General features: G+C 49.4%; 6 protein-coding genes across 6 annotated transcripts; 4 read left to right on the top strand and 2 right to left on the bottom strand.

The window, feature by feature from the left end:
* Positions 1-59: 59 nt before the first annotated feature.
* Positions 60-3,539, top strand: EDB91DRAFT_1097128 (aconitate hydratase). The gene is made up of 18 exons (XM_041317038.1): positions 60-430; positions 487-495; positions 550-652; positions 704-843; positions 898-908; positions 957-1,073; positions 1,127-1,209; positions 1,258-1,318; positions 1,375-1,565; positions 1,616-1,774; positions 1,822-2,004; positions 2,055-2,088; positions 2,142-2,163; positions 2,220-2,628; positions 2,677-2,744; positions 2,836-3,032; positions 3,088-3,143; positions 3,193-3,539. The coding sequence occupies exons 1-18, from the start codon at positions 123-125 to the stop codon at positions 3,442-3,444; spliced, it is 2,403 nt and encodes an 800-aa protein (XP_041183782.1). The 5' UTR covers positions 60-122; the 3' UTR covers positions 3,445-3,539.
* EDB91DRAFT_1042217 (muts domain V-domain-containing protein) lies at positions 3,522-6,665 on the bottom strand (the record flags this gene model as incomplete). The annotated part of the gene is made up of 10 exons (XM_041312980.1): positions 3,522-3,716; positions 3,771-3,989; positions 4,043-4,394; positions 4,444-4,565; positions 4,618-4,707; positions 4,769-4,917; positions 4,965-5,056; positions 5,113-5,593; positions 5,644-6,529; positions 6,585-6,665. 10 exons carry the CDS (start codon positions 6,663-6,665, stop codon positions 3,522-3,524), a joined length of 2,667 nt encoding a protein of 888 aa, XP_041183783.1.
* Positions 6,666-7,492: 827 nt separating this feature from the next.
* On the top strand, positions 7,493-9,546 carry EDB91DRAFT_1097134 (septin). The gene is made up of 11 exons (XM_041317039.1): positions 7,493-7,597; positions 7,676-7,807; positions 7,869-7,950; positions 8,002-8,139; positions 8,196-8,313; positions 8,363-8,464; positions 8,517-8,665; positions 8,721-8,816; positions 8,876-8,957; positions 9,020-9,099; positions 9,155-9,546. The coding sequence occupies exons 1-11, from the start codon at positions 7,528-7,530 to the stop codon at positions 9,207-9,209; spliced, it is 1,104 nt and encodes a 367-aa protein (XP_041183784.1). The 5' UTR covers positions 7,493-7,527; the 3' UTR covers positions 9,210-9,546.
* EDB91DRAFT_1214400 (uncharacterized protein) lies at positions 9,539-13,099 on the top strand. Its single transcript, XM_041320797.1, has 4 exons — positions 9,539-10,522; positions 10,573-12,363; positions 12,425-12,483; positions 12,534-13,099. Exons 1-4 carry the CDS (start codon positions 9,731-9,733, stop codon positions 12,799-12,801), a joined length of 2,910 nt encoding a protein of 969 aa, XP_041183785.1. The 5' UTR covers positions 9,539-9,730; the 3' UTR covers positions 12,802-13,099.
* Positions 13,100-13,181: 82 nt separating this feature from the next.
* EDB91DRAFT_271327 (uncharacterized protein) lies at positions 13,182-14,175 on the bottom strand. Its single transcript, XM_041326662.1, has 4 exons — positions 13,798-14,175; positions 13,540-13,734; positions 13,400-13,483; positions 13,182-13,348 (listed from the first exon to the last, which is right to left on the bottom strand). The coding sequence occupies exons 1-4, from the start codon at positions 14,012-14,014 to the stop codon at positions 13,209-13,211; spliced, it is 636 nt and encodes a 211-aa protein (XP_041183786.1). The 5' UTR covers positions 14,015-14,175; the 3' UTR covers positions 13,182-13,208.
* A 709-nt stretch (positions 14,176-14,884) lies between these two features.
* EDB91DRAFT_1097142 (uncharacterized protein) lies at positions 14,885-16,380 on the top strand. The gene is made up of 3 exons (XM_041317040.1): positions 14,885-15,111; positions 15,167-15,610; positions 15,672-16,380. The coding sequence occupies exons 2-3, from the start codon at positions 15,181-15,183 to the stop codon at positions 16,280-16,282; spliced, it is 1,041 nt and encodes a 346-aa protein (XP_041183787.1). The 5' UTR covers positions 14,885-15,111; positions 15,167-15,180; the 3' UTR covers positions 16,283-16,380.
* Positions 16,381-16,386: the final 6 nt, after the last annotated feature.

A 16,386-nucleotide genomic window follows, 5' to 3' on the forward strand; every position in this document is an offset into this window, starting at 1 on the left:
TATCTAAAAATGGATGTGCTATAGAAATGATCGAAATTTTGTAACCGAACCGAACACGAACACGATTACCCTCTACACACTTACCGTGAAGAGGCAGGCGAGGAGGGCAGCAGAGGACGAAGATGTTTTCAACAACCCTGCGGAGCAGTTCTCTCGCTGCAGGACCCACACTTCGGCGATGTCTGGCAACACACGCGCCGTCTTATGAAAAGGACTGTTCTTCGATCACCCCACCATATACTCAGCTTATTGAAAAATTGGAACGCGTTCGCGAGCTGCTTAACAACCGACCATTGACGTTGGCTGAAAAGATCTTGTACAGTCATCTCAATGACCCGGAGAAGAGCTTGTCTGGAGGAGGGAAGATCAGGGGTGAAAGCTACCTACAGCTCACGCCTCAGCGAGTCGCAATGCAGGACGCTTCCGCCCAGTATGTTATTAATGCACGTTATTCCGAACTGGTTTTGATCATATACTCGTTTATAGAATGGCCTTGTACGCATTATATACACTGTTGGTGTAAATAGTGTGATTTGACCTTCCTGGCAGGCTTCAGTTCATGAGTGCCGGGCTCTCTCGTTGTGCTGTTTCAACTAGCATACACTGTGACCATCTCATCCAAGCTGTTGATGGTGCGGAATCTGACCTGAAGGTATGACTCGGTCCTCAGAATAGCACGTGTTGCTCATGAGACGGACAAAAGAGGTCGATTGCCTCCAATCAAGAGGTGTTCGATTTCCTTGAAAGTGCCGCTCGCAAGTACGGCATCGAATTCTGGAAACCAGGCTCTGGCATCATTCACCAAATCGTACTTGAGAATTATGCCGCTCCAGGAATGCTCATGTGAGTAAATTGTTGTATGCGCCTTTACATGTCTGGAAAGATGAAAATACACAGGCTAGGCACAGGTGAGTAACCTTGCGAGGAGTTTAATCGTAAAGATGAACTGGTGGTAGATTCGCACACGCCTAATGCCGGAGGGCTCGGTCTACTGGCCATTGGTGTTGGGGGTGCTGATGCAGTCGACGCCATGACTGGAACTCCCTGGGAACTGAAGGCCCCCCAAGTTGTTGGTGAGTTAAGTTAGATCACAGTTATACCGTGCTTTCTGAAGGCTTGATGTCAGGCATACACTTGACCGGGAAACTCAGTGGTTGGGCAACACCCAAGGACTTGATTCTTCATCTTGCTGGCAAGTTGACAGTCCGGGTGAGTAAACTACCAATTCGCAAAAATGAGTTACTAACACATATCCAGGGAGGCACTGGACGCATTTTGGAGTACTTCGGTCCTGGTGTGGCTAGCCAGTCATGCACAGGTGAAATGAACCCACGAATGCAGGTTGACTCGCGCTGATCGTGATTCAATGATAAGGTCTCGCTACGGTTGCTAACATGGGAGCTGAAGTCGGCGCTACGACCTCGACTTTCCCTTACACGGAGAATATGCATGCGTACTTGAATGCAACAGGACGTGCGCCTGTCGCTCGTGCTGCTGATATGGCTGCATCGACGGGCTTCCTGAGCGCCGATGAGGGTGCAGAATATGATGAAGTCATTGAAATCGTACGGTTGTACTCTATTCAGTGGATGGGTCATCTTATTTACATCTGCAGAACTTGTCCGAGCTTGAACCAACTATCAACGGCCCTTTCACCCCTGACCTGGCAACACCTTTGTCGAAGTTCGGGTCCTTTGTGAAAGAACAAGGTTGGAAGGACGAGCTTTCCGCTGGCCTTATTGGTTCGTGCACCAACAGCTCATACGAGGACATGGTAAGCACAATATTTCAAGGTTATGCTTTCATTACTGACCCGAATAGACGCGAGTGGCAGAGCTGGCGAAACAGGCAAAAGCTGCTGGCTTGGTTACCAAGGTTCCTTTCCTTTGCACTCCTGGTTCGGAACAGATTCGTGCGACCATGGAGCGTGACGGAGTTACAAACACTTTGCAAGACGTCGGCGCTGTTGTTTTGGCAAATGCGTGCGGTCCTTGTATTGGTCAAGTACGTATCATATTCATGCTCAATCACAGCCTTTTGACTTCTTTGCTTAGTGGAAACGAGATGATATGAAGGGTGAAGAAAATGGTAAATGAGTCTAGTAATTATCAACTGTGTGCGAGCTAAACATCCCTCCAAAGCTATTTTGACATCTTTCAACCGGTAAGAGCATGCTAAACACTTTCGATATGCAACGTTACTTATTTTCAATGATGCAGGAACTTCAAGTCTCGCAATGATGGAAACCAGCTAACTATGAACTTCCTCGCGTCGCCTACGATTGTGACAGCTATGGCATTCTCTGGCTCACTGTCGTTCAACCCCATGACGGACACCCTGACTCTGCCCTCTGGCAAACCGTTCAAGTTCGCTCCGCCCGCTGGGCAGGATTTACCAACGGAAGGTTTCACTCAAGGCAACACTGACTACTACCCTTCTCCCACACCAGAGCCACAACCTGAAACTGAGGTGATCATTAGTGCAGACTCTCAGCGTCTCGAACTGTTGGAGCCTTTCCAAAGTCATTTCGGCAAAGAAACCGGCAACGAAAGGGGTCTGGAACTCCCGCCCTTGAAAGTGCTCATGCGCGTAAGAGGGAAGTGCACTACTGACCACATTTCTGCGGCTGTAAGTGAGATCTATTTTTACTCAGTCGTCCAGCTAATCCACTTACAGGGCCCTTGGTTGAAATACAAGGGACATCTCACTAACATCTCTGAAAATCTTCGTATGTCTATGCGTACTCTTAGCACGTTTTGTGCTGACTATCTTTTACAGTTATTACGGTGCGTCGCGCAAACTGCCATCCTGTAGATATGTTATTAAACTTGACAAGGCTGTGAACGACGAAGGGGGCGATGTGAATGTTGCGTTCGACCATGATCGTGACGCTGGCGAGACTGAGAGCGACACCATTCCGGGAGTCGCAAAACGGTTCAAAGCTCGCGGTCAGCCTTGGACCCTGGTCGTTGATGACAATTACGGCGAAGGTAGTGCCCGTGAGCATGCTGCACTTCAGCCTAGATTCTATGGTACGTTGAAGTATCTCAGTGTGTTGCACTCGAGTAGTTTCTCATGTTGTGTCAGGGTGTGCAATGATCGTCGCAAGGTCTTTTGCTCGAATCCACGAGACTAACCTAAAGGTGCGGTGTGCTCGAACAGGGTAGAATTACTGATTTAATTGTGATGCAGAAACAAGGAGTCCTCCCCCTTTGGTTCGCCGACAAGGCTGACTACTCTCGCATCGGATCAGGCGACATGGTCGAGACTATAGGCCTGGCAGATCTTATCGAGGGACGACAAAACGCCGCAGTTAAGCTCAAGGTCACCAAGCGCACCGGCGAGGTATTTGAGATACCCACAAAACACACCATGTCGGAGGATCAGTTGAAGTGGTTCCTCGCTGGCTCTGCCCTCAACTTTATTCGCTCACAGATGTCATGATGAGCCGGTCATTACATTTCTAAATCGTAATGTACAAAAATTGCGAGTGGATATCATTAGGGGAATATATACTACCATTAGCTCGTTAAAGATTGTCCTAGGGCAAAAAGTTGTTGAGAACCGATGTGATCCTGCCCTTTGAGTGCATCCAAAGCTTGCTTGGCAAGAAGGACAGCGGATTCTGGCATGCCTGCCAGTTGAGCAACCTTGAGGCCATGACTATCTCGATTCACGCCTGGCCGCAGACGGTGGGAGTAGGCAAAATGGTTGTCCTGATAGTCCTCATCTGAGCAGACAGAAAACACAAGTTCAATTCGGTCACTTACGTCTGTCTCATCAACATCTGTACAAAAGAACCCGACTTCCTGGAAGACGCCGCCGCCACGGTGATTGTCAGAGTAACCGAGCATATCTGCAAGTTCATGAAAATGAGTAGCAAATAAGGCTCGACACTGATTCTGGGTCACGAGATGATGGACGGCAGCAAATGCTATTGCTAGACCATCTTTGACTGTGGTTCCACGACCCACTTCATCCATGATGACCTGCAGAGTTTTCAGCTTTCAAATACACTGGAATGAGTAAACCAACAACCTACCAAGCTCTTCGAAGTCGCCCGACGCAGAATTTCAGCCGTTTCGAGCATCTCCACCATGAAAGTACTTCTGTCACGAAAGAGATCATCCTTGGCCCCTACTCTGGAAAATAGTTTGTCTACAACTCCGATGATAGCGTGGTCCGCGGGTACAAAGGAACCAGTCTGAGCAAGTATAGCAATCAAAGCTGCTTGCCGCAGGAATGTTGATTTCCCTGCCATGTTTGGGCCTGTGATTATGTGAAGCCGGGAGGCACTTTCCAGTGCCACGGAGTTCGGGGTAAAGACCCGGCCTGAAGTGAGCAGGCCAAGTTCTACAGTTGGATGTCGTCCATTGGTCACCTCGTATGTCGTACTGATATGACGTTATTAAGGGCCAGGAGGATGTGCGACGGGTAACGTACTCATCAGTGATAACGGGCCTCGTGAACCGCATTTCAGCTGCAAGGCTCGCAAATCCGAGGGTAACGTCCAATTCGTCCATTATCCGCGCATTTCTTCGAAGATCGATCGCAAAAGCTTTGACCTGACGTATACAATGAATCTATGACAACATGTTTTGGAAGGGAACAACTGACCTCATTGCGTAGCAGGCTGAAAGCTTCCTTTTCAGCGTTCGTGATCGCCGTCACAGTTTCAACCAACTGATTGCCTAGAGACGACCATGGCTAACAGCCGATCGTTTGAAATGAGGCATTTTTCATGAAAGTGGAAGGAGGACGAACAGACCTGGTAAAAATAGGAGCTTGTCGAACCACTCTCCGATATATTAATGAACAGCGGAGATGCCTTCACATTAGTCTGGTCTCTTCGTAAGCGACCGATGTGGACATGCATTCCTTGTGCAGGAGAAGTACGCAAGGTCAGAGAAGGTGCTTCTATTCAACTAAATCAGTAGCAGCCCGAAGGGCAATATGTACCTTACCATAGTCTACTTGAAGTTGACGTTCCATTTTCCTTCTTTGCTCTAGTAAATCGACGAGGATGGTGTGCAGAGATGCCAGTTGCGCAGAAAATCTGGACCAATACACGTAAGTGATGCGGTCTGGAACGATAACGATAACGCTGCGTACTCTGGCCGAATGGAGCACTTAGAGAGCATATCGAACTTGGAATCAATTTTGCTGGGCTCCTCTGCATCTGCAGGCGCAGAGCTATCTGCGTCCTCTTCATCTTTCGACTCGTCTGCAGTTTCAATGCTTTGCAAGGCCAAATTGATTCGACTCTCAAGGTCTTGCAGATCTGCCATTCTAGTTAAAAGAGCATCGACACTTGACCAGTCTTCCGAAAGCAGAAAGCCTTGTTCCAAGCTTTCCATTTGCTTCTCGAGTTCCAGGCGCTTGCGAATTGCACTCCAAACGTTAATCGTTCTGCTGATCGAAACCAAATCGCCAGGATCACCTCGCCCAAGAAGGAACCTCTGAACGATCCGAGTCGTGTCTTCGACTTCATCCAAGAACTGCCTGACGTCGCAGAGTAAATGTGGCCTGGCGTGAAAGAAGGCCACTAATGACTGTCGAGCTTGTATTTGTTTGACCGAGGTGCTTGGTGAACCTGAATGTATCTCAGGGGCCTTGAGATTATATCAAATAACAAAAACTTACACAACCATCGCGCCAGCAGACGCGTTCCGCTGCGTGTTACAGTCCTTTTGACGACACTAAGCAAGCTACCTGTCGTACCACCTTCTCGCGTGCTTTCCCTGAGTTCAAGTGCCTTGATAGTGTGAGAGTCGATTTGCATGCGCTCAACGTTGCCTTCGCGGCTTGGCATTGAAAGGCGTGGCATATGCTCCAGTAAATTAGCGTGCAGAAAGTTGGTAAGAATTTTGATAGCAGATGTCTCCTCAGGAGAATACGCAGAAGGGACAGATGTCAAGTCTCCCTCCAGTTTGTTGAGGTCATCTGGAGTCACAGCCATCTCGGGCGAATCTTTCACCAAGTTTTCTTGAGAGGGCGTAGCGTACGACACAAAGCAGCCTTCATCCACAAGCAGCTGTTGAATGGGATGTGAAAAGTTTCCTTGGAGTGTATCTTCTAGGACAACTTCTCGCGGGCTTATCCTCGCCAGGTCGTCCTTTAAAGCCTCCTGAGATGACGTCTTTGCAAAGAATTCACCCGTAGAAACGTCGATCCAAGCTAATCCCACGGGAGAGGTTCCGTCCATTTCTTCCATTGCACCATCGGCGCTGATGGACAAGAGATAGTTGTTCTCGTACTGGTTAATGAACGGCTCATCAATGAGTGTCCCAGGGGTAATCACGCGCACCACTCGTCTGTCGAATTCGGGTTTCTGGCCGGACACAGAATACCGAGGAAACTCTTCGCACATCGCGACGAACCGTTTATTTTGTTGGACGAGAACCTTGATATACTTGTCCAGATGCATCAGTGGGAAACCGCACATGGCGATAGATTGTTTGTCCCAAACACGAGAGGTCAGCTTGATGTTCAAAAGACGAGCGACTTCGATTGCTTGGTCGAAGTAGGACTGCAGCAGAAACAGTTGGGCAAAGTTTGTCAAAGTAGATAGGAGCGCACCGTACCTCATAAAACTGACCGACACGGGTCAGGAGGATGCAATGCGGGAATTTAGCAAGGTTGTTTAGGATCTCAGTGGCAAGCATGTTGCGCGGCTGTTTTGGAGGTGCTGTATTGTCCGCGGAGTCGTCCACCTTGGCCTTTCGTCGCCGCCGTGTTCTCTTTGGAGTTGCGGAGATCCCAGCCCCTGTGAGAATGGCATGACGGTCTGTGGTTAATAGCTAGGGAATCTGCGTACCTGCGGCGGTAGCGGGAGTACCATCGGATATCAGTGATTTTGGCCGTCCTCTGCGTTTTTTGGGCTGTTCTTCCTCGAGTTGCAACGATGAAGTGTCCAAACCTTGCGGATTTCTTACGCCCCTTTCAGATTCCTCGGTGATGTTCAAGTGAGATGCTGAATGAATCGCATGCGCATGTACTTTTCATAAGAAAGAAATTCCAAAAATACATCTGAACTGCGCACAAGAAGGAATTACAAGATCGTTAGGGACACTCGCGTCACTTGAGCTCTGCACCTTGGTAGGAGGCAGAAGTAAATGCTCCTCCACCGCGACGCGTCGCTTGGGAAGCTCTGAAAACTTCTTTTTCGTGATGGTCACTTCGGGGCGTGAAGCCTTGATAGTGACCGCGTCGTCGACACATGTCACAAACCCTGAATGGAAAGTGCGCGTCCGAATGTCAAGCAGCAGTTGACGTCTACCACAACAAGACATGCGGCAACATGCTGCAATAAAAACGACCATGCAAAAACGCGTCAGTTAATTTTTTCAACGCAAAGCGACGGCAAACTGGAGATGGATAGAGTGCTACTTCAGAGTCTAGTATTCGGACCCGTCGCGACGGTGGCGCGGCTGGGCGGAGTTTGAATAGGCGAGGTCAACTTTCCCCTTCGTCTCTGTTTTGCTCTGCACGCAAGTGAAGCAACCCAAAAGTCAAACCTTCCACAAAATGTCTTTCGCCGGCAGACGCAGAGGAAACAAGGTCAAGAAGGGTGTCCAGTTCACCCTCATGGTCGTCGGTCAGTTATTCTCTCCAGTTATTATTTCGACTTGTATTCGGTGATTGTTGACCGGTCGATTTTCTCAACGTGTTTCAGGTGCCTCTGGTACTGGCCGTACGACCTTTGTGAACACTCTTTGCGAGTCCGAAGTCCTGGCGCACAAGGTCTCTGACAACCCAGACACCGCGCATATCGAGGAGGGTATCAGAATCAAGCCTGCCAACGTCGGTCAGTTGCACCGACTATGTAGTGTTTGCATTGTATTCAACCATATCATTCATTGTCACAGAGTTGGAGGAGGATGGTGTTCGCATTGCGCTTACCATTGTTGACACCCCAGGTTTCGGGGACAACATCGACAACGAGTTTGCGTTCGTATATAACCATCCTTTCATATCCCACTGAATAACGTTTGGTTTTAGATTCCAAGAAATTGTTGGCTACCTCGAGCGTCAATATGACGACATTTTGGCTGAGGAGTCTCGTATCAAGCGTAATCCTCGGTTCAGGGATAACCGAGTGCACGCGCTTTTGTACTTCATCCCCCCTACAGGTCACTCGTACGTATACTTTTACACATCACGTTGATATAGTGCGTTAACTGGCTGTGTTATAGCTTGAGGGAAATGGACATCGAGCTGATGCGCCGTCTCTCACCTCGTGTTAACGTGATTCCTGTTATTGGAAAGGCAGATTCCTTGACACCCAGCGAGCTTCGGGGATTCAAGAAGCGGGTTCGTACTCCGAGGCTTATTCATTTTAACCGAAGTTGACGTGTCACAGATCATGGAGGATATCGAACACTATGACATCCCTGTCTACAACTTCCCTTACGATGTGGAGGAGGATGACGAGGAAACCATCCAGGACAACAGTGAATTACGGGTATGTGACGTAATTTGAGCTCGTGTCAAGCATTTACGTAAATGATATATAGGCATTGCTTCCTTTTGCCATCATCGGTTCGGAGGAAGAAATCGAGATGGACGGACAACCGGTACGCGCGAGGATATACCCTTGGGGTATTGCCGAAGTGGACAACCCAAAACACTCGGACTTCAGCAGACTGCGGAGTGCATTGTTGAAGTAAGCGTTGATCTAGCCGTTTCTGGGAAATGCTAAGGAAATATGTTTGGTACAGCTCTCACCTTGGCGACTTGAAGTCACTTACGCATGACGTTCTTTACGAGACTTATCGTACTGAGAAGCTTTCTCGGACAGTGCACGCGGATACACAGTGAGAATATTAAAGATGACACGATGTTGATATTTCAAGCTAACGAATAATTTGTGTAGCGATTCTTCTATCCTTCCAGAAGAGCTTGCTACACAGAGCGTGCGTCTCAAGGAAGAGCAACTTCGTAGGGAAGAGGAGAAAGTAGGTGACAATACGCAGTTTTGTTTTGATTGTGCTGATCAACTATTCTTGCGGACGAATAGCTTCGTGAGATTGAACTCAAAGTGCAAAGGGAGATCAACGAAAAGCGACAGGAACTGCTGGCAAAAGAGGAGTCTCTCAGGTAAGGTTTCTATGGAAATGTGATGAGAGCAAAGTTTGCTGATATGATGAAATAGAAATTTGGAGAGTCGCCTAGTTGCTCAAGGGTCTCAGGCAGAATTCCGAGACTGAAAGTAGGTGGATAGCTAGCTGTTGTTGGGCACTGTGGTCGACAATTATACCCTCCGTGTGTGTAAATCCTTCCTCACTTGACCGTCCGCTCGTTTCTGTCTACTCTGCGATTTTATATATACCGGATAATCCATTGCCATTCTTTACGGGAAATTTACCCAGCTTTCAAGGCTTCTTGACAGGTCGTAATCGTTTTTTAGTGGAAATGCATTTTGAAGAGACACTTGCTGCTACAAGTTTTTTTGATACAGTGCTCTGGTGTGAATTCGATACATGCAGTCAACTCGTAGAGGGGGGGGGGGAGCCGAGATGAATATTAATAGTTGAGACTACCAAACTCGGTCTGAACATTATTATTGTTGAAAGAGAGGGTTTCGACTGTGAACTAGTCGTGTACTGTCCTTTCCTTGGAGATAGCATAGAAGACGTGGTTTCAGGTTTACTCCGATTTAGGTTTTCTGAAACTCATCAACTCATAATTTTCAGTGTCTCTCGAGGAACCTCCTTGACTTGACCCCGTCATGGACCCGGAGTTCAATACTCGCCCACCATCAATCATTCATCGTCCTCGTCAATCCCATGATAACGCGTTCCCTTTAACTTCACCAGTACATCCTCCTTCATCTTTCGTTCTTACTTCTCGTCGCCGTTCATCTGCTGCCAACTTTCCTCCTGCAGGTCCACCACCCAGTCAACCAATTCCAAGTCTACCTTTAGTATCAGCATCAGTACCTTATCATCCTGATGACGACCCTCCTTCACATATTACAGAGGAACTTCCCTATACTACCAGACATAGGTCAAGCACCAGTGGTAGTCAGTCCAATTTTGGCAGACCTTCTGCCTCTGCAAATCTCGCTGCAATAGCCGCGTTTCAGACAAGGCAAGCATCTACTTCCGCCTCAAACAGTCCACAGCCATCTTCAAGCACCGTTGCCCATGAATTCAATATCCTATCAGACCCTTCGCCTAGATCTGTCCTTCAACCCACGTCATCTTCACACCACCAGGATATCGTCCCCGACCGTCTGTTGTTGTCACCAACTCAGTCCCGTACACCCTCTCAGTCTCGTCCATCTTCTCGACGCGCTCTCACAAGAGCTTTGGAACTCGCCCGTGAAGCTGTTCAGTTGGACTCTACCAATGATGACCCTCATGCTGCCGTCATGGCATACGGTCGAAGTGTCGCTCTCCTCAGTGAAGTTATGGAGCGTGTAAGAAGAGGCGAAGATAGCACAGAACGTCCAAGACGAAACGGTAGACGGAGAAGCGTAGTTGCCCAAGAAGAAGAAGTTAGACGTCTCAAATCAATAGTAAGAAATTCACCCATTCTAGTCGCGAATTCGACCTAATTCCATTTCAGCACGACACGTATGCTGACCGTATGAACATTCTCAGCTTGATATACAGCATACCTCCCATACCTCATTCCCCATCCTCTGTCTACGCCCCATCCACATCCACAGAGTCCACACAACCCCCATCCCCGTCTTCCCTTTCACCCACTTCCGATTCTCACAGAACATCCTCCTATCACACAGAACACACCCAAGACGACCCTCAGCACCTCGGCGTACATAACCATGACCATGATGACGATAATGATGGCCATGAAGGTATTGGAGCTGCCCTTCTCAATGCTAGTTATCTGTCCACCGAATTCGGTCAAAGAACCAATGGCATATCACCACAACATCCTTATGCTGCACCTGTCTCACCTCTTCCATTATCCCCCCTGGATAATTCCAATACCCCCCTCAACCGCACCGCAACCCTTCCAGCGAACCGAACCCAGTATACCCCCTCAGTCACTGGTCGACCTCGAGCCGCTTCTGTTTTTCCTCCCGCTGCACCACCTCCAGCCTTATCCCCGCCTCCACCACCACTACCACCACCACCACCCCCAGACTCTGCCGTACTAGCTGTTTCCGCAACGATGCCCTCGCAGACCAGCAGGTTCCTAGAAACCACCCGTCCGCGCGGAAATTCAATTGGACACAGACGAACGGGGTCAGGAGCTAGACTGACCTCTGTTACTGAAGAGGGGATGAGGCTCGACGGTCCCCCCAGCCAGGAGAGCATTGACGACGACGACGACGTTACGGCTTCGTTGCCCCGACGGCCTGACACGCCGCGTACTGCAATCCGAGACTCTCATCCACTGCCTCCACTTCCGTCACCCACAGCCACATCATACTCTTTACGATCACCTGATTCGCCAGCACAACCCATTACTCCACGAGTTCGGGGAGAGTCGATGAGCGTGACAAGTGGTCAACAGCTGATCAACACCTCCCTAGCGATGGGTACGATTCATCAGAGGCGCGCCAAGATGTCTGCTCCCCCTTCAACTGGTAGTTCTTCGCCTACTGATTCACCATCACCGTCGACGTTCTCTCTTCCTGCTCCAAAGCCTACAGGATCACCGGTACCCCCTAGCGCAATGCCTGCCGTGGTTGGGCGAAGTCGCGCTTCGTCACAGCCAGGACGTAGGCCTTCTGTTGCCAATGGTCGTATCTCACCACTCGATTCTCAGCGACCCCCATTGCCACACACAGCCGGACTTAACGGACTAATACCTCGTAAAATGTCCAACCCTTCGAAATTGCAGCAGAACATCAGCATCAACATCCCGCAACTGCCCCAATTGACGTTGCAAACGGAATTGTTGTCGCCACCCCCGGCACTGGCGCTGGTGCCTCCACCAGCACTGATATCTAATTTACCGACTACGCCTATTTCTCCACTTCCCCCTGCTCCACCCGCTGACAGTCAAAGGAAGCCGTATCATATGATGACTCTCCTGGCGAACACTATGACCTCAAGGTCCGGTGGTTATATCACGAGACGATTGCATGTACCGCAAGAGGTCTGGTCACAAGGAGGGGCTAAGCTCACAAACATACCAGAAAAAGTCCGCGTTGTAGAAGTGCTTTGCTCAGCCCTCGAGGAGATGCAGCAATGCAGTGGGGAGTGCTTCGGCGCGAGCGTTTGCAGTGGACTTGCCTTGGGCATCGGCAGTGTAACTCGCAAGGAAGCTGAAACGTGGGTAGGCAAGTTGGAGGAATTTTCCTCGATATGCGACAGCGTCGTTGCGAACTTTGGCAAGAAGCTTGGCGTGGGTGAAGGTTTTGTGGTTAAGAAAAGCGGCGGGGTAAGGAATTTCCAGATGGTTCGCTCGTTCTTGTGGCTTGACGCTTTATTTGTTCGTTCAGGTAACATCATGGGGAGGCAAGCTTACGCGACAAATCGACAAGTTTACCAATGGAAAAAAGTTCGTCTCTTGTTTTTATTGCGTCTGTCTTTTATTGACGTGTGAAATAGCCTTGATTCGCCCGCTGCTTATGTGTCTGGCTTGAATAGGCTGTTTACGCAAGCCCAGCTCATCGACGAGCATACGAAGGCGCTGTTGTCGCATCCCGTCGCACCGACATACGCCGCGTTCCCTATAGACCTCCGGGCTGCCGCAGAAGTCAAGCTAAAACGGGCCTCCGAGTTCTTCGCGAGTGTCGTGCTGACATTCGTCATCCGCGACCTGGCGCAGCTACTCGACAAGTACGCCAAGAAATGCGAAAAGTGGCTCGCAGAATAGTGAGGCAATACCTGGTTCCTCGGTCTGTGAAGCTGTATTGCTGTTATGATGCAGTATGTATTTTAATCCGGGACTAGATGGTTTACCAGAATCTGTTTTATCTGACATTTTTAGTGTGTTTATTCTACTTTTTCCCCTTCTTTTTTTGCGTGTTACTTTTGCGCCCTCTTTCCCTCTTCGTTCGGTCACTCGGTGCACCCTTACGTCCCCTCCCTTGCATACTATACATTACACACTTTGGAATTTTGTGCATATTGAATGTAGGCTACCAATCAATTGCTCAAACCACGGAATGCTTCGATGTGCAGTCGCTCAGATGTAGTTCATACAAGTCAGTACATACAACAAACTAGAACAACAAAGAGGTAGATAGTATGGTACATGTAGTCCGTAACAATTCCGAGTGTTCAGAATACAGAGGGGAGACGCCCTGCGTGAGCCTCAAAGTGTGATGGCCGCCCGGTCATTGGAGTTGCATATGCAGGTTCTTCTCCTTCTGGAGTTGGTGGCCTGCCTCTTAGGCGAGAAATGACTTGCATCCTCTTGACTGCGACCGTCTCAGCCAAGGTCCCTTGTTATGAAAAGCGAATGGACGCACCATAGTCTGTTCGAACGTGACTATCATGACATTCCTCATCCGAGTCAACGAGGGGATCGGTGGTCATGACAGTATGCCACGCATCTGATGTTCAACGGGTACATGAGCTGCGTCGCATAGGAACCTGAAGAGAAGCTCACGCTGTAGCATGTTGCGCTCTGGACCTGGCATGCTTGATCGCCGGGATCGCGGTGGTCGTGGGGCGATGTTCGATACGCTAGGTTTTCGCGTCGAGCGTAAGTCAGCGGGCGTACGACGAAATGGGGGATCTGATGGATGGAAGGAATGTGCACGGCGAGAGCGCTGACGTTCGAGGATATGAGGTACTGGTACGACTGGGTTGTAGTACTTATATATGAGCAACGGACTCGGACTCGGGCAATCTAGATCTCACGCACGTTCTGACCGTCGTTCTTCTCTAGCTGCGTTTAGGTCTTGCATGTGAGTGACGGGTGCTAGCAGCTCCCTTGGTAGAGGATTGACAGCTTTTCTTTTCCGAGAGCTAGTACTAGCACTTGTAGTCGGTTGTGGTAAACCTGGCGAGTCGTCTCCGCCTTCTTCAGCTTTGACTGTAGCCCTGCTTCTCCGTTTTGTTGGGGCTTTCTTTTCAGACATGGTCGGACTCTGGAGAGTCAGGAAGACTCAGACTTGTGGTTGATAATTGGACGGATGAGGCTGAACTGATATAGCGAGCGTCTTCCGAAGCACCTTGGGATTTGATTCTCAATGATCGGCTGGTTTGATGCCGCGACTTGCCAAGGCATATCTCCTGGAATGTTAAATGAATCTCGCGCACGCTCCATCCCCGCTCCATCGTGGATTTTTGTTTCCGTTGCTATGCTATGGTGTAGGTCTGTTTTAACTATCCGAAGTTGATGCCAGTGTCTTCTTATGTAGCATCTTCATCATTAACTTTGCTGTGCGGAGAAAAACAGGTATGTGCATATGGTATTTTGGGCTGGTCCGACCTCATGATCACAGGCATGCTGCGCCCTGTCAGCTAGCGTCTATCTTCAAGTCAGCCGTACAAACTCCTGCAGGGTCATCATGTCACGGACCGTGGTTTGACCATGACCAGGTCCTGTCAGGTTGCACGGGACCGTTGCAAAACACAGTAAGAGTGTGCATCGTAGCGGGTCGAGCTACAGCTAACTCTGGAGGATCGCGCAACGCCTCACGTTCTTGTTATGTTCTCTGGGCTGTGGCCTTTCATCAACTCTGTGCTGCCTTAGCCTCCCAAGGAAGCTGTGTGACACCACAAATAAGTGAACGCTATGCTAAAATCAAGACGAGTTCTTGATTCCCTCAATCCATTGTGGGGGAAACCCTTCCCGCTTCTTGTTATTTCTTTCATCTTCAATTCTGGAGCTCTGGAGCTCGGCGTCGGCAGATGCTGCGCACCTTTGTTTCCCTTTTCAACTTCAACTTCGTATCTTATACTATTTATTTCATTTACTTGTTTAATATTCTTTCCTGGTCTTTACACGGTGTCCAAGCTGCTCCCGTGCGCATTTCCGTTGGCCCAGAAGAACGAGAACTTGGTGTATCGTCAAGGCTGCCTGGATTGAGCACGGGTACTGTTGTTGACCAAGTTGATGGTATGTATCCTTCGAAATGACCAACAAACAAGAACGATTTCACTATATCTGCAGCTTTTGCCGACCATGCAGCCAGACACTCAAGACTTGTCGCAAGTAGCGTCCCCTCAGACGGTAAGTGCATATTATCCGTTGGTATGATTTCATGAGCTTATGATGATTTTCACAGCAACAACATCAGCGATGACAACTCCATCTAATTCATGGCCATCGACTTTAGCTTCGAGCACGATATTGATTTCAATGTCTTCTGCGTCTTCCGTGACCACACCCTGCACGAGCTCAAGTATAATGAGCACTACTTCGCCAGTGGTGACCTCAAGCTCCTCTCAGGTGGAGGTTGGAGGATCTTCTGCAGGAGGGACCGATATTCCTGCATCATCTCCTGTCCCCGTATGGACGTCTTCAGTGATGCCCCCTGCATCATCAGAAGCACCTTGTACCACTTCTTCTTTACCTCCTACTTCAGTGACAACAGTGGAAACTTCCTCATCCTCACCTACAATTGGAGGGCCATCTCCGGTGATGCCCTCTGCGTCATCAGAAACACCTTCAGTTCCCGCTCCATCTTTACCCCCTGCTGTGCCACAATCAGTGACAACAGTGGAAACTAGTTCCCCCGTCCTCACCTACACCCCGGGGACCGTCTCCGGTGACGCCCCCTGCATCATCAGAAACATCTATAGGTACTCCATCTCGTGTTTTCCCGGCACCGTCAGTTGCAACAACTTCAGAAAGTACTGCTAGCCCGGCGACCGTGACACCACCGGCAGGTAGTCCCACGAATGTGCCTGTAGTGTCCGGTACATCTGTCCAATCCGTTACGCCGGACCCATCCCCTGAGACCATATCTGCCTCGTCAGCGCATAGTGTGCAGTCAGGTCCAAGTTCGCAAACGACGTCGCCACCGACATCGTCGCCACAAAGCGGCGCTGTGTCGACCCAGCTCGCAGGTTCTCTAATTGCTATCATCACAGTATTTTCATTCCTAGGTCTGCTTTCGTTGACTCTCGGAGTCATTTTCTTCCTGCGCGCTAGGCGTCGTCGTATTGCTCAGATGCGGCGCCTTGAGAACCGACCCTCGCCACCGAACTTGTCTTCGAGGTTTTCTGTCTCCACCGTAGCATCAGTGATGACGCAGCCCAGGCGCATGACGCTTTTTTCATTGAGGACAAGGGATTTACCTTCTCATCCCCGCATTCCGGATGATATGACCCCAACGACACCTCTGGTGTCGCTCCAGACACCCCCTGATGAAAGCGTTGAGAGTATAACACAGTTATGAGGGCTCTGGGCACAAGGGAAGGGACTTCACGGCCTTATATATATCAACAGACATTGCTTGACACTTTCTTACATTCCTCCTTGTTGGCGTTTACAACACGTATT

This window comes from Suillus paluster, assembly GCF_016628075.1.
Source record: "Suillus paluster strain FC165 chromosome Unknown EDB91scaffold_2, whole genome shotgun sequence".
NCBI lineage: Eukaryota > Fungi > Basidiomycota > Agaricomycetes > Boletales > Suillaceae > Suillus > Suillus paluster.